The sequence below is a fragment of the Acipenser ruthenus genome, chromosome 13 (assembly GCF_902713425.1).
Source record: "Acipenser ruthenus chromosome 13, fAciRut3.2 maternal haplotype, whole genome shotgun sequence".
Lineage (NCBI taxonomy): Eukaryota > Metazoa > Chordata > Actinopteri > Acipenseriformes > Acipenseridae > Acipenser > Acipenser ruthenus.
Window position 1 is genome coordinate 110,259 of NC_081201.1, and position 22,354 is coordinate 132,612.

The 22,354-nt window shown below is 46.8% G+C and overlaps 1 protein-coding gene across 5 annotated transcripts; it reads right to left on the reverse strand.

Annotated features, from left to right (window-relative positions):
- Window positions 1–80: 80 nt before the first annotated feature.
- Window positions 81–21,379, reverse strand: LOC117962440 (axin-1-like). 5 transcript variants are annotated; one of them, XM_059035324.1, is made up of 10 exons: window positions 20,740–21,379; window positions 13,857–14,888; window positions 11,614–11,754; window positions 9,613–9,709; window positions 8,035–8,172; window positions 4,951–5,441; window positions 4,525–4,701; window positions 4,056–4,304; window positions 2,995–3,144; window positions 81–2,780 (listed from the first exon to the last, which is right to left on the reverse strand). In XM_059035324.1, exons 2-10 carry the CDS (start codon window positions 14,714–14,716, stop codon window positions 2,654–2,656), a joined length of 2,430 nt encoding a protein of 809 aa, XP_058891307.1. In that variant the 5' UTR covers window positions 14,717–14,888; window positions 20,740–21,379; the 3' UTR covers window positions 81–2,653. The 5 variants fall into 5 exon arrangements, with proteins under 5 accessions (XP_058891307.1, XP_034781864.1, XP_058891306.1 ...); XM_034925973.2 differs by having other exon boundaries at window positions 4,525–4,704; window positions 20,740–21,377; XM_059035323.1 differs by lacking the exon at window positions 20,740–21,379 and adding an exon at window positions 17,347–17,486 and having other exon boundaries at window positions 4,525–4,704.
- Between the last annotated feature and the right edge of the window lie 975 nt (window positions 21,380–22,354).

The window sequence follows — 22,354 nt, forward strand, 5'->3', positions numbered from 1 at the left end:
TCATGATTATTGTGGTCGATTGAGAAGAGATGATGGATCAGTATTTGTGTAAACCGTAAATAAAGTACAAAAAACAGTCGTTTTCTTCATTTCTTTATTGTCCAAGTACCTTTTAAAAGATAACTGCACATCTCAGCACACTGAAACGTGACCAGGGTACTAAATATCACCATGTGCTGCTGGTTAAAGACACTTATATGAAAATGTACATATTTACAAAAACATTTAAATAAAACAAACTCATCTCCAGAGTCTGAATGCTGGGTCGCATGAGAAAGCAATCCCCAGTGAGCAAATAAAAAAATTAAAAAACAAACGCAGGTCCCTGGATGAAAGCAACTGGTTTGTCACTCGGGGGAATCGCATGGCAGACATGTATACACTGCAATTTAAAAGGCACTCTGTGATGTATATTTACATTAGACCTCTCGTAGGGAGTTTCATGGTTTTACTTTTTCATTGTTCCGTTTTCATCAAGACAGACTTGACATCTGCACCTGCTGAAACACAGGATCCAGAAGAGCTTGTAACGAAGAGCAGGGCAATGCTGCTGGAATAAACTCTTCAGATTAGTGCCCCCCCCCCCCCCCCCAATCAAACTCGCCCACATTATACCCAAGACTGCAGCACAGTTTATACAGTTCACATTAAAAACACATGGGCTGAAGAGTCGCAGCTGCTGTAAAAACATTTACAACGAGGTTTCATTTACTTTGTACAAACAAAAAGAAAATGCAGGTTAGGAAAAGCTCTAAATAAATAAATGCGGCCATGCAATCTAGTGTGGAACAGTACTTTGTTAAACACTTTATATACGTGGGGTACCTAACGCTCCCAGACTCGATCCTTCAATCAGTTCACTGTTCCAACGGTTTCCAAACGAACCTGCCTTCATTACATTCCCAGTATGAATCTGAAAAAAACTCTTCAATCTAACGTGGATTTACAACAGTAGATTAAAACCAATTCAATTCAATTCCCTGCAAGTTTTGAATGCAAGTTGGACAGGGAGGTACAGCATGATATTGGCATCCTTTTTTTCTTTTTTAAATGAGATGTTTGCTGATCCACAGCACGCTGCACAAGACCCACATCGCCGGTTAACTGTAGCTTTACCTCTCACAGGACTGCTGCTCTTTGGACCTCTGTGATGAAACAGATTAGCAGAGACTCCGGTTCTAACGAAGCCCATTCAGAAACCTAGAATACATGTTTAATACATTCAGGTATCTGTAAACAATGTATTATTTGAATGATTTTAATAATGCACATGTCAAGTGCCACACAGTGATGAACACTCCACTGCCTCTAGAGCCGTGATGGGGCTCCAGGAAGACTTCTACTGTGCCTGTCAACCACTGATTAAAAAACACGGACACATTTCTACCAATTAAGAGCATTATTCAATTATTCTTTACAATATCACTTAAACGTCCACAGGTCACTTGGGATTTCAGATATCAAAGTGGCAGACATTTCACTAATCGATTGATTGATTTGTAAATACAAAGCTCCCGTCCTGTTCGGTCTGTGTGTTGATTTTGTATCAGCGAGAGCCAGTGAAGGTACCAGTTGTTTTACTGGGATTCCTCCTGCCAGCTCCAGCCCTCCAGAGATCAGCAGCAGCTCAATACAGGCAAGTACACCTGAACAAGGCACCTCTGACCTGCACCCTATGACCTCGCTTCCTCCAATCAGCACAAAGAAATTCAGGTTTATTTAAAAACAAAAACGACACAGATCAGCTCATGAAAGTGACAGCAAGCAGATATACTCTGGTTTGCAGAGATGGTGGCTCTGTGCAATTCTCATAGGGTGATGGACCAGCAAAATACTTCAAAAACATAACATACCAGAACTAAGGAAAATACAAAACACTGGCTCACGAAGTTCAGTTCGAAGTGGTTGGATAGTATTTATAAATCTAAGGATTTTAAAAAAAGACACATACTGCCATGCGAAGGACTCCAAACTAAGAGAAGCTCCTGTAGCACTTTTCAAAGACAGTATTATCATGAAAATATAATACAAAGTGAATTGTAACAATCCAATGCATTGATAGCAACAGCTGTTTTTCATTAAAAAAACAAAGCTACTATTTCTCTGGAGTTTTTGTTTCGTTTGTTTTCCCCCTTTCCGGATGGCCTGTCACTGTGTGAAGTACCTGTACATACCAAAAGCTACAAGAAAGCACAAGAGAGAGCACGGGTGCATTAGAAAGGGTCCTTTCATTCCATTGCATTATATCAAAAATATGCAGCTTTAGTAAACAGATTCATGGCACAGTTCCTAATACAACTTTACAATGCTACATTACACTCGATATATGGTGAAGATACCTCTCTGTGTCCTGCGCTGGGCAGACTGTGCCTTTGAAGCACCACTGCATCCTGTGGCACCGAGCAGCTGGTTCATCTATCTGTGGAAAGTGAAAGCCCTACAGTCCAGATGAGGTTTCCCAGAGCGCCTCCTCTCTTCGGGACCTCTCTGCTCCTTCGAAGGCTCCCCTGGACTGATGAGCCTCCTTTAACCTTGTACCGTTAAACCCTGGCCGCACGCTCCTCTGTACAGAGCATGTTCCCTTTCCAATACGCTGATTCCACCTGCTTCTCTCCACCCACATGCCTCAGGTGGTCATCTCTCCTCCTCCAGTTCAGTCGATCTTCTCCACTTTGCCGATGATCTTCTCTTCGAAGATGGGCAGGATCGCGTCGTCTTCGCGAACCTCTTCAAACACCACCCCACAGTCAAACTCGTCGCTCACCTTCTTGAAGTAATACCTACAAAACAACATTCATTTCAAAACCATGAGCGCAGCTGAAGGCAGTTTCCTTTCTATGCATCTTTAATAAATCCTATTACAGAGGTTTTAGAAGCAGCTTCGTTCTCCAATCCGACGAAGGCACCAGCAGCACCGCGCTGCGTGCAGGATGAACGTTAGCTACTGAAGCCCGGCCCAGCCCGGCCCGGCCCACTTCTTGAAAGCAGCTTTACCTGTAGCTCCCTTTCTTGGTGAGCAGCTCCTTGAACTGCCCCAGCGTGACCACGCGTCCTTTCACCGAGGTCCTGTAGGGGATGGGCTCCCCGCAGAAGTAATACGCCACGACAAGGCTCTCGCACGGCTGCTTCTTCTGGGTTCTATGCCTGAAAGTTAAAGAAACACATTTCATTACATTGCTACCCAGGGTTGTTGTCTGCTTTGCAGAAGCACACGTGCCTGATCAATGCTCAATACCCACTGCATTACATTCATGTGCTCTGATCTTGGGTAAATGTATGCTTCCGCTTCCTGCCTGGATCCTTGCGACTAACTTGGCAGAGCTACAGCACAGCAATGAACGTCACGGATGTCACTGCAGATCAGCTTCTATTTGATTAAAAACACCTCCACGGAAGCCCATCAGTAGACCGTCTCATTTTTCTCCATGCAGTTCGGGATACTTGTGTCAGCACCCAGCATGTCACAAGCCTACCCCCCGATAATCACATTTCAGCAGCGTGATCTTAATGAGGCAGCAGCACTGCATGTCCCACAAGCCACGCAGCCTTCCTCTCTCTGGGCAGCGGACAGGCAGCCTCCTTCCCCCTGCAGTGCTCTGCCAGCTGGTGCTCTGGTAGTAATCATTCCCGGTCCCCCAGAACAAAGCGGCAGTGTGGCTCCATCAATCACTCTGCACTGCACAGAGGATGCAGCTCTGTGGGGACCGGCTCAGATGAAGGTGCTTGATTACATATCGCCGACACAAGCACGGGACTAAGCAGATTACACTGAGCCAAGCCTGATACCACTCTGGAATCCACTGCAAGCCCAAAGCAGTTACAGTGTCCGATTGCAGACATGTGAAGACACAAGCAGCATTGCTCCACACTGCGAGCTTCAGCAGGCAAATCAGCTACAACACTGCATTTACACTCACAATTAAAACAAACAAAACGCTGTTTCAAACCTGGTGCATTTCTTCCGAAGTCGTAATCATTTAGAACCCTAAAAAGACAAAGCGTTTTCCGCTTATAAAGCAGCGCAGGTTGCAGCCCCTCCTGTCCGCGCGTCTTACCTCTGTTTGGCCTGCAGGGGGGCAGCCCTCTTCCTCTCCTCCTCGAGCCGCCGGCGAGCCTCCTCCAGCTGGGTCAGGGGGTTGGGGGCGGGGTTGGGAGGCATGGTAGGGTCCTGGATGAAGGGGTGGGAGGGCTGCACGTTGTTGCGGAGCTGGGCGGTGACCCAGGGGTGCACTGCCCCCGGCCGCTCGATCGAGCTGGGTCTGGACGGCTCGTGACTCGGCACCTTCTTCACCCCGCCGGTGCTTCTGTGGAGGAAAAGAGGGAATCAAGCGTCACTCACCTGGGACTGCAATACAAGAAGCAGCACGATCTCTTGAACATTGCAAGCTTGCAATGTGGGGTGTGTATTTCACACTGTGTCAGGGGCTCTGTCATACAAAGAGTGCAAGAGAAAGTACAGAACCACTTCCAACGACATCTAAAAGCAGCTCAGATACATTCTCAGATCCTGTATTCCTGTCTCACCCGTACGGCGTCTTTTTGTGGCGTCCGGATTCCTTCTCCCCTTCCATCATCCACTGCAGGATCTTCTGGTTTCTCTCCATGTCCTCGGGAGGCGCAGGCATCTCAAAGTTCCGGCTGTCCTCCGTTTTCAGGGGTTCCGCCTTCTTGGAGGCACGTTTAGATAGAGTGCTTCCTTTACTACTAAAGAACAAGGAGAGAAACAAGGCCACTTAGCAAGCAAGGCGAAGAGAATCAACGACGTACCTGATCGGTTTGAATCTTTCCAGAACTTAACCCTTTCATGGACACAAACACATCTCTCATTGCCATTTTTTCCATCGTTTTATATAAGGAAAATGGCATCCTGAGTCTATAACGCATGTGCGTCCCCATATAAAAGACTAGAAGAGTCTCCATGCATGAAAGTGACCGATTCTCAGCACCCACCTGTGCCCCAGTGAGTCCATGGGGTTGGGCGCCATGCCCATGCTGTCTGCGTAGTTGCGAGACTTGGTTGCATAGTGGTGCGGATCCCCGTTCCAGGCCAGGTTGCTCTGCCCCCTCTGTGAGGCCTCCCCCTCAGGCTGCTCTTTGGGTTTCACCGTGCCATGGTGGTGGGTGTGGTGGTACACGTGCTTGTGGTGGTACATGCCAGCCCCCTCCGCCTTCAGCCCTGGTTTGGACGGGTGCTTGCCCGCGGGCAGCCCGTCTGGAGAGCGCGACTTCGGGGAGTGGCAGCCGGGCGTCTTCATGACGCGCTGGACGTGCTCGTCCAGGATGGACTCGGGGTTCTCCTCATGAGCGTCTCGCAGCTGCATGCCGCTGTAGGACATATCGGAGTAGCGCGAGTTGAAGTGGTGCGGGGGCTGGACAGGGGGCAGCTTGTGACTGACCAGCGAGGGAGCAGCAGAGACGTCTGCGTCATCCCCTTCCTCCTCCTGGAAGAGAGAAACACACACAGCAGAGTCAGGAGAGACGTCTGCGTCATCCCCTTCCTCCTCCTGGAAGAGAGAAACACACACAGCAGAGTCAGGAGAGACGTCTGCGTCATCCCCTTCCTCCTCCTGGAAGAGAGAAACACACACAGCAGAGTCAGGAGAGACGTCTGCGTCATCCCCTTCCTCCTCCTGGAAGAGAGAAACACAAATCAAATGACTCACTAAAGTAAGCATTTATTATGTCAGCACTGGATATTTTCAAGAGGGAGTACTCTCCTCCACCAGCAGAGGGCAATCACCTTTTTCTTTAAATACAATAGAAACGTCACTGCCAGAGAAATCTGTGCAAATGGGAATCTACTGCTGTTCCCCAGAGGGATGTGGACAGTGGAATCTGTGCAGGTGCGCTTGTGGCGGTTCTTGTACGAGAGCCGTGACTTTCCATCCCGAATCAGGAACACAAACGCAGTGCTTTCAAGACCTGAGCCGCTGGCCGAGCTGGACTGAAGCAGCACGAAGAGGCACGTGTCAGAGGGCAATGTAATTAGGAAGAGAATGCTCTCCCGACATCTGAACAGAGCCTTCTGTTTTCCTCTCGATTGTAGTTAAGTGACGGCACTATTCTTGAATCCTGTCCCAGATGCAGATGGAATTACTGCAGACCACAGAAAATGTCCTGCAGAGAATTTCGTGTCAATTCAACACAAACCCGTAGACAGAACAGGAGCCACATCAGAGTAACAGATTAAAGATACCGTGTATGTGAAACGCACAGGAGCGGAACATCCACTGCAACATTCATTACTGCCATCAATGCAATGCCTGCACTAAACGAGCATCCCTCAAAGCACCGGCCTGACAGCACAGGATTGATTCCTGAGCCTTCAATTTAAACACGTTACATGCACTAGAACTAATGACCTCATCACTCACCAGAGCTAATTACTTCAAGACCTGTTCTTTGTGAAGTGCACATCTGTATTGTGTGAGCAATTGTAGAGCAGGTCTGCACTTCATCATTTTCAAAGCTAGCCAATGGCAATTCACTGACAGAAGAAACCACACTTTAAAAGTAATCAAATGCACAGTCCATCTGTGCTAAATAATGCTGTCCTGCTTTTTTGATCAGAAATAATTTCACTGGCAGACAAACTGAAGGCCTGCCCTAATAAACTTCAAAAGGAATGCATGGAGGTCACACAGCTGAATGCAGACAGTTATCTGAGTGTAGCAATCTTCTGAACGCAGTTATGAGAGTGTAGCAATCTTCTGAACACAGTTATGAGTGTAGCAATCTTCTGAACGCAGTTATGAGAGTGTAGCGATCTTCTGAACACAGTTATGAGAGTGTAGCGATCTTCTGAACACAGTTATGAGAGTGTAGCGATCTTCTGAACACAGTTATGAGAGTGTAGCGATCTTCTGAACACAGTTATGAGAGTGTAGCGATCTTCTGAACACAGTTATGAGAGTGTAGCGATCTTCTGAACACAGTTATGAGAGTGTAGCGATCTTCTGAACACAGTTATGAGAGTGTAGCGATCTTCTGAACACAGTTATGAGAGTGTAGCGATCTTCTGAACGCAGTTATGAGAGTGTAGCGATCTTCTGAACACAGTTATGAGAGTGTAGCGATCTTCTGAACACAGTTATGAGAGTGTAGCAATCTTCTGAACACAGTTATGAGAGTGTAGCGATCTTCTGAACACAGTTATGAGAGTGTAGCGATCTTCTGAACACAGTTATGAGAGTGTAGCGATCTTCTGAACACAGTTATGAGAGTGTAGCGATCTTCTGAACACAGTTATGAGAGTGTAGCGATCTTCTGAACACAGTTATGAGAGTGTAGCGATCTTCTGAACACAGTTATGAGAGTGTAGCGATCTTCTGAACACAGTTATGAGAGTGTAGCAATCTTCTGAACGCAGTTATGAGAGTGTAGCAATCTTCTGAACACAGTTATGAGAGTGTAGCGACCTTCTGAACACAGTTATGAGAGTGTAGCGATCTTCTGAACGCAGTTATGAGAGTGTAGCGATCTTCTGAACACAGTTATGAGAGTGTAGCGATCTTCTGAACACAGTTATGAGAGTGTAGCAATCTTCTGAACACAGTTATGAGAGTGTAGCGATCTTCTGAACACAGTTATGAGAGTGTAGCAATCTTCTGAACGCAGTTATGAGAGTGTAGCGATCTTCTGAACGCAGTTATGAGAGTGTAGCGATCTTCTGAACACAGTTATGAGAGTGTAGCGATCTTCTGAACACAGTTATGAGAGTGTAGCGATCTTCTGAACAGTTATGAGAGTGTAGCGATCTTCTGAACGCAGAGACAGTTATCTGAGAGTGTAGCAATCTTCCTCTGTGCCAGAGGACACAGGTTCACAATTCTGATGCAGAATCCAGTTATAAAACTGATCTGCGTGCGACTTGCTTAGCATCCGACAAGACATTTCTCAAGTTCTACTGGTACTTTGAAAGTTCGATCAACCAGAATGGCCTAGTCACCCACCTCCCCACCCCACCCCACCCACAGCGAGAGTTCCTGATACAGGGCAGCAGGTCGGCTGTGTCCTGGGACACGTGCTACACACCATTCGCACTCGCTTCAGTCTCTCCTCCAGCTTCTCCTGGGCTTCACGCTCCCTCAGGACCCCCTCCAGTCTGCTGCTCAGCTCGGCAGCAAACTTCTGCGGCTCAACGTGGATATCCTTCGGAATCCGGTATGTGCGCTGCAGTGGGGAAAAACAAATCCGGAGATATAGATAGAAATAGAAATAGTTCAAATGTGTTGCCAGAGCAGAGCAGACAAAAAAAATAAAGAACTTGACAAGCTTCACTAAAGCAAATATACAAGAAACAGCACAAAGGGGGCATTGTGACATTTTCTATTTTAAGCTCCTTAATCTTTCTATAAAAAGCAAGCAATCTGTTTTTAAACCAATATTAAATCTCGCTCTACAGCTCGCTTGCCAAGACACACAGAAGAAGCCCTCGCGGACTGATTACATAGCAGCACATCACTGCTTTTCTGCTTATTTGAGTTGGACGCTTTTAATTCAGGATTCCTGCTATTCTTAACCACTGCATTCCACGGACTGGTGAGTGCTTCTGCACCTGCATTCAATAAGAATTAAGAAATTAAGCATTGCCCCTTGTTTAAATGTGAATCACTGATCTTCAGTATTGTTAGCGTAGTGATAGTTCAACTGTCTGTGCTTCTCCAGTCCTCTACAGATGCAGTTTAAACCCTCACTCCTGGCCCGAGAGCCGGGATCCCTACAGTGCAGCTTTGGAATGACAAAGTGGGCTGGGAGCCTGACCCTGGGCCTGGGCTGGGAGCCTGTGCTTGTGCCTGGGCCTGGGCTGGGAGCCTGTGCTTGTGCCTGGGCCTGGGCTGGGAGCCTGTGCTTGTGCCTGGGCCTGGGCTGGGAGCCTGTGCTTGTGCCTGGGCCTGGGCTGGGAGCCTGTGCTTGTGCCTGGGCCTGGGCTGGGAGCCTTACCCTGTGCCTGGGCTAGGAGCCGGAGCTTGGGCTCACACTGAGGACTGAGCCTCTGTGCTGTGACAAATTAACAAGGTGCAAAAATAAATAAATACAATCATTGAAATAGACCTTTCAAATCTAATACTGAAAATCATAGACGTGTGTGTTATTAGGCAGAAGAAAACAGCTATTGGTCCTTGCTTTTGTTTCGTGATTTAATTTGAAATAAACAAAAGCAAGTGAAGTTCCAATTAGGTGGTAACTATTCCAGTAAGGACATTGAATAATCTCCACAGCAACACCTGTCTCTTGTTACACTAAAGAGCCACTGAGTTTCAGCACCAATGCCATTGAAGAGAAAGCATTAGAGTGGAGTTTAGGTACTTCACTCTCCACGTCAGCATGATCAAAGACCAGGAGCCACTGTTCCGCCTCTTCAGCATGCAAAATAATCTCATTTTCAGGGCGCTGCCAAAACGAACTGCTGTAATCAAATTGCAGATTTGCTTGTGCATAACACTGCTCTGTGGCACGAGAAGCAAATGAATCAGACGGAACAGATTTCGGTGATGCAATGCTGGACTCTTGCAGCCTGTTCTGACCATGCAGAGTGATTTCTAAATTGTGATCTGCTCCCTGCTCCCACATACAGCAGCACGCAGCACAATGCAATCTCCTCCCACTCACAGGCATATGAGGTAGTGGCACTCGTCCATTGGCTTTGGCGCTTTCCTGCATCTCTCGACGGTGGAGTTTTCGGAATCGGTACGGAGGGATCCCATCTCTGTGGGAGAGGGGGACACAGGCAGGCATTATACAGCAAGCATACAAGAACAAGACAAAAACAGCATTTCTGTAAGTTTTTTTTTATTTATTTATTTTTTGCTTCACTTTTCTCCCGCAAAGTGCATGAAGACGGGGGTTAAACTGCTGAGGGAAGGCGACGCGCATCGACAAGCAGATTCCCTGGGAGATTCAAGTCAACAGCACTGTTCAATGGACTGGTGTCTCAGTTTCGACTGGATGAAAACATTGTCTTCACTGTAAGAATAAACGCAATGCTGAGGTTGGAACCTGCACACAATTCAATAATTTCAATAATAAAAGTCACAAAACACCTGGTCTGTAACTGAAAACGAGATCCACTGAAAGCTGAAGACAGCGTGCTAGTTCGAACCCTGAATGCAAACACTATGCAGTCCCACAGGTACAGAACACACATGGCCTTGCATCCTATTTTAAACCGGTGAAAGCGGGCCTAATATGCGCAGCTTTTTACTTCAAAACACACTTGCTGCGTTGATTCAACGCAGCTCTTAAATCTTCACAGATGAACCCTTTTCCACTGGCCGACTTTCCCCCAAGAGAGTGTGCTGACAGGGTGCTGTGAATGCGTTTGATTGTACTTCACAGCCTCAGTCCCGAAGGACAGGGCTCGTCTTTGTGGGAAACACAGTGGCAAGCGTCCGATAATGGCCTCTAATCTCGCCAGCTTCAAACATATGTTCTGTCCCGCTGAGCTGCCTTTGATGTTTCCTTATCGTGAACCCTCTGTGCTACCTCTGAACCTCCAGCCCTCTCTCACTGAATTCTGTGGAGAGGCGCTCTGTGGAAACTGCTTTCACAAGTACCTGCTGCGCTGACCTGCTGTACACCAGATATGGGAAGATTAAAAAGGGAATTAAACTGCCTTGGAACACTGATCACTCCTGCAAATCACGCAGACTCATTAGAAAGACCATGACTACCAAATCCGATGCATATGCAGCTTGGGGTTATTGGGAGAAAGATTCAAATATATTTCTGTATGCATCGGTTAATACACTTTCTTTATGCTGTGCAGTATTTCATAAAACACAGCGCTGCTACAGATCCTACCACTTTCTGTCTAGAAAAAAAAAAAAAAATCAATGAACTACCGGAGATCAAACATCTACGAAGTGTGGAGCTTTTACAGTTAACTCTCTGTATTCCGACACGAAGACTTGTTTCAGTTCTCTGTGCGTTCCGCCCCCATACAGAAACAGAGACAGTAACAGCAAATCTAGAAAAACATTAGAATCAATTAAAGCGAGCCAACAACCCAATTATTACATCGGTTAACATGCAGCGCCTGGAATAGAACACAGCAAGGAGTTCACTTTCTGTCTTTCACTGCAACAGGAGAACAATGGAGGCATCACCGGCAAAGCAGCCCAGTTTGTATGTACCAGTTTACACGTGTTTACACAATAGTGTTCAATGGACTGCGTCTGTTTACAACACAGCTCCTGGATGCAGGCACAGTCAGCTGGCAGACGCGTACGCTCTTCCATAGAGTACAATGCAGCCGTCATAGCGGAAGTAGTGTTATATTTTCTTTTTATGTAGTATTAGAAACAATGACTTCGGTTTTATAGTTTTGTGTGTACATGTACCGTAGTCGTGCTGTATATGCGCTCATATTGAAAATAAAGCCTTTTATGTTTAATTTTCCATTTAAACAGTGTTTCTGTGATGCAAATGTTAAATATGACATTCATGAATAAAACTTTTGTTGTATCCGATAGTATGCCTTTCATTTTCATAACGAAGCAGTTTAAAAATGTAGGGGTCAAAATGACCCACATGGCAGTTCTAGGTGTTAAAGGATCCCAGTGCCTCAACACGCCCGCTGAAAAGAAGCTGAACTGGGGAAGAGATACGCACACGCTGCTGTCCGTCAGGGACAGGGAGTCCGCATCGCTGGACAGGCTCTGCTGCTCGCTGTCGTTGGCGCTCGTGGCGGGGGCCATGGCGTACCCGGTGTTCACATAGTAAGGGTTGACGGGCTCCCGCCACGTTCCGTGTCTGAAAACAAAGAGAGACACAAAACATTAGAGGGGAAGCCACCACTTGAGTGCTCGTATCGCACGCAGCGCTCATCTCTGGAGGCTCCATCCTAGTTGACCCTACTTCCTCAACACACAAGTGCAGTGAGCAAATACGTTTCTTATTTCACAATTTGCTGCATGACATCCAAGACTAGATGAAAGAATGGAGCTTAAAACCAAACCCAGTGAAATAACCCGGGTCGTGTTCCTGGGCCGTCCTGTGTGTGCACTAAACTGCTGCGCTCTGGATCCTCACTGTGCTGCTGCCTGCAGCCCCGCGCCCCGAGCCCCAGAGCCCCAGAGCCCCGTCACAATCCTCTGCAGAAGCAGTCTCGTGCATATTGCCATAATTCAAAAGGTATCAAGACCCATTGCATAGTAGGGCAGTAAAGATGACAGCCTTTAAGGGCGCTGTGCACAACTCTGTGCAAAACCAAGGACACGGATTGCTCAAAACCAAGGGGTAGTGTTTCAGGGAAGACGTGTGTCTCTGACTCATTGTCGTTTTATAAAGACCCCCTCCCTCTCCCAGCACACTTCTAGTGAGACTACAGCAGCTCAGCTCAGCTCATCTCGGGACTCTCTCACTGAAACTGCACCGACAGCTTCTCCTTCACAGCTGGAAACACCTGATCAGTGAATCTGCAACGAAGAATAAGAAAGAGCTTCTGAAAGAAACATGAAATAGTGCGTGTGCGATAGGCCTGGTTTAAAAAGGAGCACAGAGACAATGAGATTTATCTGCATGAAGGTAGCATGTTATTTCACTCATGTGATTTGGGCAGTGCGCTGCCTCAGGGTAGCAAGCAAGCAGGACAGATCTAAAGCAATCCACTTTTTCATTCCTGCGTTAAATAAAAATACATTTCAAAAAAGGGTTGCTCTTGAATTAGGTTCCAACCCAAAACGATCCAGTCTATTGATTGCGTGTCCAAGCTCACACCCCCCCTTGCTCTGTCCCTGCTGTTTTGAGTTCAGGGATAATTCACACATCAAGCTCTTCTTGAGTAAAGGAGATTAAAAGAGTTTCACATTACAGTACTGTGAGCATCAGGGAGATGTTTGTGCATCCCTGGGATCAGACGGACAGAGAGACATGGGATCTCCTGACTACTCTACAGCAATCTAACCCTGGCTGCATTGCACAGTCAGAACAGAAAACTAGTGGATTACAGCAGACAGAGTCATTCCATTTGAAACGTCTCACTTATTGTGGCAACTGTGTAACAAACCCCTGACATACAACCAAACGTCCGACCCAACGAATACAGTTTTTAACATCACAGTTATTACCCACTGCAGCCCTGCAAGCAAACAACCCGACAAGCCTGACGCATCAGAAATGCTGCAGAATTCTAAAGTTCCACACTGCCTTTAAAAAGCCTCACAGTTCAACTGAGAGAAGAACAAACCAAAAAAAAAAAAAACACAAAGCACTCTTAAACAAAACCACGGCTGTAAAACAGCATTTATGACGGCACTAAAACTACAAAGCAATCCGAAACGGGAACGTTTCCTGCTTCCACAAGAACTGCTGTGTGCTGTGTGTTTACTTCGAGAGAACACAAGGCTACGATTCGAATTACGCATGGAACCTTTAGAATCTGTTTTCTGTGCTTTATAGAGCCCTCATATTTCACTGAAACATGAATTGAGTCAGATCAATTGTGTCTGCCGGATCTATTGACATGAATACATTTCATTATCAGCAATACAGTTATTTATATAACAGCCTGACCCTTAGCCTGACTTTCTCTGCATCCTTTTTAATCCAAATCATTCTCCTAATCAAATCATTTGCAATGAAATCTCAGAAAATTCTCACTTCCATTAGACTGCTGCTCCCCCAACTACACAGTACCCATATAGATTCCCGTAGGGAGCTGTATGATAGAAGCTCCTCATACCCACTCTACAAGAGGTCAGGGCAGCTTTGCCACGAGTGGCTTCCTGACTGTTGTGAGCTTGAGTGGGTGAGAATCAGCTTGCATCTCCCACAGCTCCCTACAGTAACACAGTGCTCCATGAGTAATTAGACAGCACAGCGGTGTCCTATGACTGCACTGGTGTCCGGCTCACCTGTACTCCCTGCTGTCCTGGCTCCTCTTGTTGCTGGCGGCTCGCTGGCTCGCAGTCTCCAGCAGCAGTTTCTGAGTGAGCCTGTTAGTGGGAGTGGGGTCTCCCTCCGGCTCCTCCAGGTGCTGGTCGCATTTCCACTCCTCGTCCTCGTTCAGAGTGGGCAAATACCCGGGCTGGACCATCCCGGTCCCAGAGCCGGAGCTGTGGTCAGGGCACAGCTTGGGGCTCTCCCCGCCTGTGCGGGTGTACTCCAGATAGAGATCTGACTTGAGGAACACGGGGTAGGTGTTCTCCTCCAGCATGGCCTGGATCTCCGTCTGCGCCTGGTCCAGCATGGCCGGCTCGATGTGCACCCTCACCACACAGTCCCTGATGAAGCTCTTGGTGGCTGCTTTGATCTGCCTCGACACGATGCTGTTGTTGTCCAAGATGTATTTCTTGTAGATGGCCTTGGCCAGCTTGAGCTTCTTCTCCTCGTTGCCGCCACTCGCCTCCAGCTTGCGGAAGCCGCTGCAGGCAAACCAGAAGTCGAGCAGGTCGGCGCAGTCCTCCTGCTTCAGGAAGGTGCGGAACAGGTGGGTCCCATCCTGGTCGTCCAGCAGGGAGTGCAGTGACTCTGCCCACTTGAGGTAGGGCGGCGTGGGGGAGGCGCTGCCCTCGGGCTCATAGCCGAGGTCCAGGTCCGGCCGGCGCGGCGTGGCCGTGGAAGCCTCGCTCTTGGTGGAGTAGAAGCTGTGGCTATACTGCCGGGAATCCGTGGCCACCAGCTCCCCTTCCTCGCCAGGGACCGGTGGCCTGGGGGCGTCTTCAGTGAAGCTGCCCCCGAGATCCACGGGGTACCCTTTCGATCTCACACTCATCGTCACAGTGTCCACTCACCCAGTCCCAGTACAGTCCAAATCTACAGTGTCCACGCACCCAGTCCCAGTACAGTCCAAATCTACAGTGTCCACGCACCCAGTCCCAGTACAGTCCAAATCTTTCAAAACTTAAATAAGGACTACTGCAAGTGCTGCTGCTGAAGAACTCTTCCTGAAAGAGAGAGAAATAAACAGCATTAAAACGGGAACTCGAACATTCTCTTGCAGTGTTTTTAGTCATTGCTAAAGAAATCTGGTCGACGCAGTATTGCTAACTCCCTGCATAACAGAGAAGGCTCAGATGAAATCATTCTGAGACGAACTGAACTCAGGATTTTTGTACTGCAGCATTCTTGACCAGGTCTCCTGCGTAAAGGACTTGCATCTCAATGGGACTTCCTGGATTTACAAAAAAATGTAATTAGCAAAAAGGCATATAGATTATAAAATTCATGTTTTAGAATCCAAAATGTACAAAGCAGTGCCACTGCTACCCCAGTCGCTTCCAGTGCCCTTTGAAGAGATATTCAATATCACAAGTACCGCTGTGTGAGTCACTGCTTTACATCAATGCAAGAGATAGAGAAAGATATCGAAACACACGGGTTACCTGGAAACACAGCACTACAACAGCATAGGATCGAGCATCCGCTGCAATTAGAAATTACAACAAAAAGACTAGAAAGAAGAATAACTTCAGAATACAGCCTGCTGGGGGAAGGTTTTAATGCATCCTCTCCAGTGTAATGAAGGAGGCTCATGGGCTGGACTTGCACAGGTGGGTTACAATGTGTGGCTCTCCGGCACACTGTTCTGAGACATTGTGCTCGATAGGATTCTTAAACAAACCTCAGATTACACGCGATCCCAGCGCCACCCTTTTAAACAGCAGGTGCACAATCCTCACCAAACCAGGGCAGAAAGGATGGGGTATTAATATGCGTATTTAAAAAGCCTGCAGCGAGGTGGGTCTGCTGTGAACACTGACTGTATGTGAAATGTACTGAAGTGGTTTATCAACTACAATACCCAAACCCATTGCATTACAAGCAGCGTTAGCTAGTATCAAAATGAACAATAAGAGGATCTGGTTTAAAAGCTTGCTAGTCAAATACAACACAGAAAGGAGACACTGCAAATGTGTTTCATTGAAATACCGGTGCGGGTGTCTAGTACGAGATCGTGTTTCTTCAATAGCAGCCTGACTTAAACGCATTGTAATGACCGGTACTAGTGAAGGAAGCACAAGTTAAACACACGAGTGCGCCTACACATGCTTCTGAGATTGTATTCAGAAACCTCTTACATTTTCAAACCCGAAACACAATGATATACACAAAGAGTTTGTTTACAAGCACAACCAAACACAGCAACAACCTTCCGTCTGTGTATGATTGTACGTGTGCGGATCTATATATATATATATATATATATATATATATATATATATATATATATAAATCAATCAAATCGCCACCACCATGCCAGCGATAGCGATACAGTACAACCCGGAGCCGACAGCAATACCTTACCTGCTGCTTTAAAGCGTTAGATATGCAAACGGCTCTCTTTCTTTATTAGGATTGATGCGTTTGATCGGGTTATTCACAGTTCTGCAGGTAGCGAGCACCGCGACCCGTGTGATCTGCAATCACTGTAAACACGCAGGCACGGGGGGGAAAGGGGAGTCAGGCGGGCCGGCGGATCTGGGGAAACGTTTTCAGTTTGGTCGGTAGAGTGTTATTACACTCTCCCCCTTTCCGCTCCTCTCCCTTCAGCTTTGAAGTGAGGACCCACATTGCATTCATGTCTTGGCCTCGGGATGGGGGAGGGGAGAGGCATAATCAAACTCCACACACACACACACACACACACACTCTGCCAGGCCCTCTCTCAGCAGACCCACTAGCATACAACTACTTTACAACGTTATTTACAGCCGAACGACACCGATTACAGACGATCCGGAGCGACATTCAGCAACCCTCCCTCCCCGGCTTCACCGATCAATCCTGACCGCACGGCCCCGCGACTCGATCCGGCTCCAGTTTGATTCAAACATACACAGAGAGAGCGAACCGAAAAGGGGGGCATCCCTCATCTCAACACGGACTGATCTTGCTGTGTTTGCGTGCGTGCGTGCGTGCAACCGCAATCCTGCTGAACCCCGGGGCTTGGGCTCCGAAAAAAAAAAAAAAAAAAAAGTTTCTTACGGTACCTGTAAAAGCCTGCTCCCCGTTTTCGAGCGCATCGGGAACCCCGGCGCTGACAGGCCGTTGTGAATCTTGTCACAGGACGGAGTTGTAAGAGTTTAAAAATAACAAAGAAAACCGTGAGTTCCCGTCCACCTCCTCCTCCTCCCCATGGCTGCCTCTCACTCTCATTCCGACTGCCTCTCTCGCTCGCTGAATGCGAGGAGCGAGAGGAGCTCAACAGCGCCGCCCGCGTTCAAAAACAAGACCGCGGCGCCTGGGAAAAACAGGCAGGGAGCGAGCGAGCCAGAGAGAGAGAGAGAGAGACCCCAGTGCAAAGCCAGCACGGGGAATATATCGTGCATTGTATATTTCAGTACAGTGTACTGCAAACGACGTCTCATAAGAAACTCAGGAGTCTTTTTAAAAAGACAGTACCGTCAAGTCTTCAGTCTAACAGAAGCGCTTTTATGGCCCCGATTCAAATCGAGCAACATGCCCGGATATGTCTGTCTATCACACTCTGCTGAACACAATTAACCGAACCACACTGAACGCGTGTGTCACGTGATAATCAATGGTGTCTTTATACGAAACGGGACTGGGAGAACTCTGCCTCCGCGAGTTTACGAGCTGTTACTGCAAACATACCAGACCACAAACCAGAGACCGGAGTCAGTCTATACAGGACTCTGAAGACTTGTAGGTAGCACATTCAAATTCATGACAATTACAACCACCACGTATCGACGGTTAAACAAATCATCTACATGCACATAGGTTACAACCAACAACACACACATTCTAATACAATTGAAAAAAAGGACGCTTTGTAAACCCTGCTTATGCAGAAACAGCAATTATGCATCCGAGTGATAGTGGTGTTTGTCAGATACACAGGGGACCCAAACAGCAAGCCCCCATGAAAGCATGACTTTAATAAAAACAGATCCAAACAGCAGTAAAGACCCCTCCCCCTCCCTCAGCACTGCTTGGGACGCCATACTGCCAGCATCCTCCACACTGCACTGCTGCCTCGCCCAGCGTTCTAACAAAAATATTCATCTGAAATATGGATAACTGCCTTGGCCTTTCTGCAGTGCAATTTCATTCATGTTTCGAATTCTCATCTAGAAGTGAACAGTGTGCACTTGTAGTTCATTGAGAAGTGAGTGCAGAGCGCTGGTACCAGTACAAAACCAAGCCACACAGCCCCAGTACAGCATCCTGTGTTCTCTTTGTGCTTCAGCCATCAGAACTACATTTCCCACAATTCCCGTGGGGATTCACCCGGCAGGAGGCGTCAGAGGAATGGTAAGCAGAAGGTTTTTAAAACTTTCATTTGTGCTGCTGTGTTTACATCTGTTCTGAGGTGCAACACTGCCTGAATCATTCTCCCCTCTCTCAGCTGAATTCACACCATGGCAGGAGGCAGTCCTGCCAGTCTGATCACAGTCCTCAACCAGCTGCAAGCGTACTGGAAACTCAAGCACAGAATGCTATAGGAAAAGTCAGAACACACACAGAGATTCAAAACAGGTTTTGGTAGACATGCGTTTGCTTAGAGGGTCTTGTGCTTGGAATAGCCTGGTTTTAATAATAATGTCGAAACTTCTTTAAAGTAACCCATTTGAAAGGCTTCTAGTTTGGTTGTTTGCTTCCAAAGTCTCCCGCGTCTGTGCTTACCCGAGTGGATTCAGGTGGTGTGTTTGCAGCAACCCCCTTGCAAAACAACGTGCATCATCAGAGAAGTGAAAAAGAAATAAGTGAGCATGTAAAGATTATATCTAGAAAATCCATTAATAACACAACCAGAGCCCGTACACAACGCCAGAACCGACCAACTAAACAAAACGACCAGATCCCGTACACAACAGCAGAACCGACCAACTAAACAAAACGACCAGATCCCGTACACAACGGCAGAACCAACCAACTAAACAAAACGACCAGAGCCCGTACACAACGCCAGAACCAACCAACTAAACAAAACGACCAGATCCCGTACACAACAGCAGAACCGACCAACTAAACAAAACGACCAGATCCCGTACACAACGGCAGAACCAACCAACTAAACAAAACGACCAGAGCCCGTACACAACGCCAGAACCAACCAACTAAACAAAACGACCAGAGCCTGTACACAACGCCAGAACCAACCAACTAAACAAAACGACCAGAGCCCGTACACAACGCCAGAACCAACCAACTAAACAAAACGACCAGAGCCCGTACACAACGCCAGAACCAACCAACTAAACAAAACGACCAGAGCCCGTACACAACGCTAGAACTGACCAACTAACCAGACCCCTGCTTCAGATTGACGATGTCAGCACCAGCACCCTTTAACTGACCTGTCACTGTGTTTAGGGGCTGGGGGGGGTCATTACCTCCCACACTTATTTACAGTGTAACAAGGTCAGCAGCAATCACACAGTGTTATACTCCATTCAGGGATTCTCCTGGGTGGTCCGGGCACTCCAGAACAGAGGAGCAGCTGCCTCAGGATTCCATCCCCAGAACTCACAATTCCAGTGCATTGTGCAGGATTCCATCCCCAGAACTCACAATTCCAGTGCATTGTGCAGGATTCCATCCCCAGAACTCCCATTCTGGACTACAAAGCTGTAGCAGCAGACACTCTGGATTTCAATATTGCTGTTGGCTTCCGAACAGAGTGCAGGACCTTAAGCCAAAACCAATATTTGAAAATGGTGGGTCCTGTTGTCAGAGAGAGAGAGAGAGAGAGAGAGAGAGAGAGAGAGAGAGAGAGAGAGAGAGAGAGAGAGAGAGAGAGAGAGTCTCCAGCCTTTGCTGCTATCCATTTGAAATAATATACAGACAATGCCAGCAGTACTGCCAACTTTAGAAGCTCATGTATTTACAGCTATACAGTGACTTTCTTAACAGGGGCCTCTGTGTCCCCAAACACACCTGGGTACTGGATACAAAATCTAAGCAAACTGCAGAGAAACCTGCAGCTTCATGGAGATACATTTATTATACTTGACAAAAAAACTCATTCCCTCCCAAGAGCTTCTACCCATATAAACCCATCTAGATATAAAACATAAAAGAGGTGGTTTAATCAGTCTGGCAATCGGAAATACCTGGAGCCTCCTGCGAACATGAATCTTACCAGATTCTGCATGCTGAATAACAATAACAACAATAATAATAATAATAATAATAATAATAATAATAATAATCACACTTTTGCATTGGAACCATTTCAGTTTCTTGCACGCCTGCTCATCACAAACCACAGAACTCCCTGAATGACTCTAAACTGGGATAACGCATTTCTATCGCATCAGTGAGGCGCAATGGCGAGTCTGAAGACTTCTTTAATAGCTTCCTTTCTTACAGCACCGGTACATGAAGTATGGACTGGACCGTGTGAACGATGCGGGCTATGCATTGTATAATAATAATAATAATAATAATAATAACTCTTGTAAACACGATTATAACCCTCATTTAAACCACTCTGGTCAGGTTAGGTAGGACACACACATACAGCTAACAAGCTCAGTTCAAACACAAGCACAGGCAACAACTACGCCGACAGTCAAAACGATTCGTGCGGTGAATTCACATCAAGCCGAAGCAACAAGCGGCTGCGTTAACCCGTGCAGCGTCTGCAACAAAGTAGCAACATTAGCAAGCACGATCAAATAAACTACAGCGATGCCTTCAAACAAAACGCGTACAGTACCTGAGCTCGTTACAAAACCAAAACAACACACCGTGCTAGTACACCCGCGTATCCAGCTTTGTGAACAAAACAACGAGCAAATAACAGAGCGAACGAGCGAGCAATACCTTCCCAGCGCAGCCACAGCGCCGGGTCGCAGCGGTGCACGTCTGCCCGGGGCTCCGGAGACCGTGGCTTCTCCATGCGGCTCGGAAGATCCCTGCAGCAGCACTGTGAACGCGGCATTCACATCAGAGGCGTCTCGGTTAACCAAAGAGAAAAAAGAAACTACGAAATCCTACAAAACAGCACGCTTTAAAACAATAATAATAATAATAATAATAATAATAATAATAATAATAATAATCAATCTACAAGTTTATATATATATATGTGTGTATAGAGTTAGAAAGTTTTTGATTTGAGGAGCGGACACTACACGCGCCTTACTCAGCAGCGCAATACAAACAAACAAACAAATAAATAAATAAAACGGAATTAAGAAAAACTACAGAAAGCGAAAGTGCATCTCTCTCTATATATCAATCTCGAACACTGGGTTTCAAATGCAGTAAGGGAGTGCTCGAACTCTTTCTGCTCTGAAACGCGTTCTCCTGCAGACGCTGAACTCGGTCCCTGTTGAAATCTCAGCCTGGCTCCCCCTGCAGGAACTAGCGCGCACGTCGCAGGACCTGGAGCACGGTGTCTTGAGGGACACAAGGGTGAAAACACGGGCCTAGTAGTAACGTTTGCAATTCAACGAAACCAAGCAAGGGTGAGGAACAGCCAATGCAGAGGCTGGTCTGCACCAGCTATGAGGAAATCCAAACTGAGCCAGTGCTGCACACGGCTAACCCTGATTATCAGGAGGCTACCTGGAAACTGTAGCACTCCCTAAGAAGAGCAGGCCGTGTGTCTCAGCAAGACCCAGCGTGTTTGATTCCTGGACCAGTCGTGTGTTCAGCTCGTCTTTATGCACTTCACACATCCCAAGGTTGGGGTATATTGGTATGGTAAAGGGGACAGTCCCCTTGCAGTAGTTACAACCAATGACCACCTAGTGGCGCTGTGTGTCTGGGTGTTAGAAAAAAAGTATAGTTATAACTAGCAATATTTTATGAAATATGTTAATTTAAAATACTATTAAAAATAATGTGCAATGGTCTCAATGAAGCCCCTATCACATGAGCTGTTGTCAAAGAAGCGAACAGCAGTCTGAATCAGTTTCCTAACTCTTGTATATAGGAGTTCCAGTGTATAAGGTCCTGGATATTCGTTACTGTCACTAGCACTGTGAGCTGTGGATTGCACAGTATATATATATATATATATATATATATATATATATATATATATATATATATATATATATATATATACTGCACTGCAAACATAAAATGAACTGCAAAACAATTCCAAAATCTATGTAAAATTCATTGCAAAAAGGCTGACCCGGGTCCCAGCGACCCACCTCAGGATGTGGGTTGACACGCTTTGACCCGGGTTGAGCGAGACAAAACGCTTGACAGACGTTTGTGAGCCGACGCAATAACAAACAGCCACGCCTGCTGAAGGTTTCACTTCCGCAAGGAACGTTTCTGTTTATTCTGTTCAGCTGTATTTGTGTTGCTTCAGACACAGCATGAGCCACATTTCAGCAGGGATGAAGAAACATTTGCTCTTAATTTGGGCCGACGGTTCAATCCAGAGAAGCCTGGATGGGAGCGTTTGTAACAAGCTGCT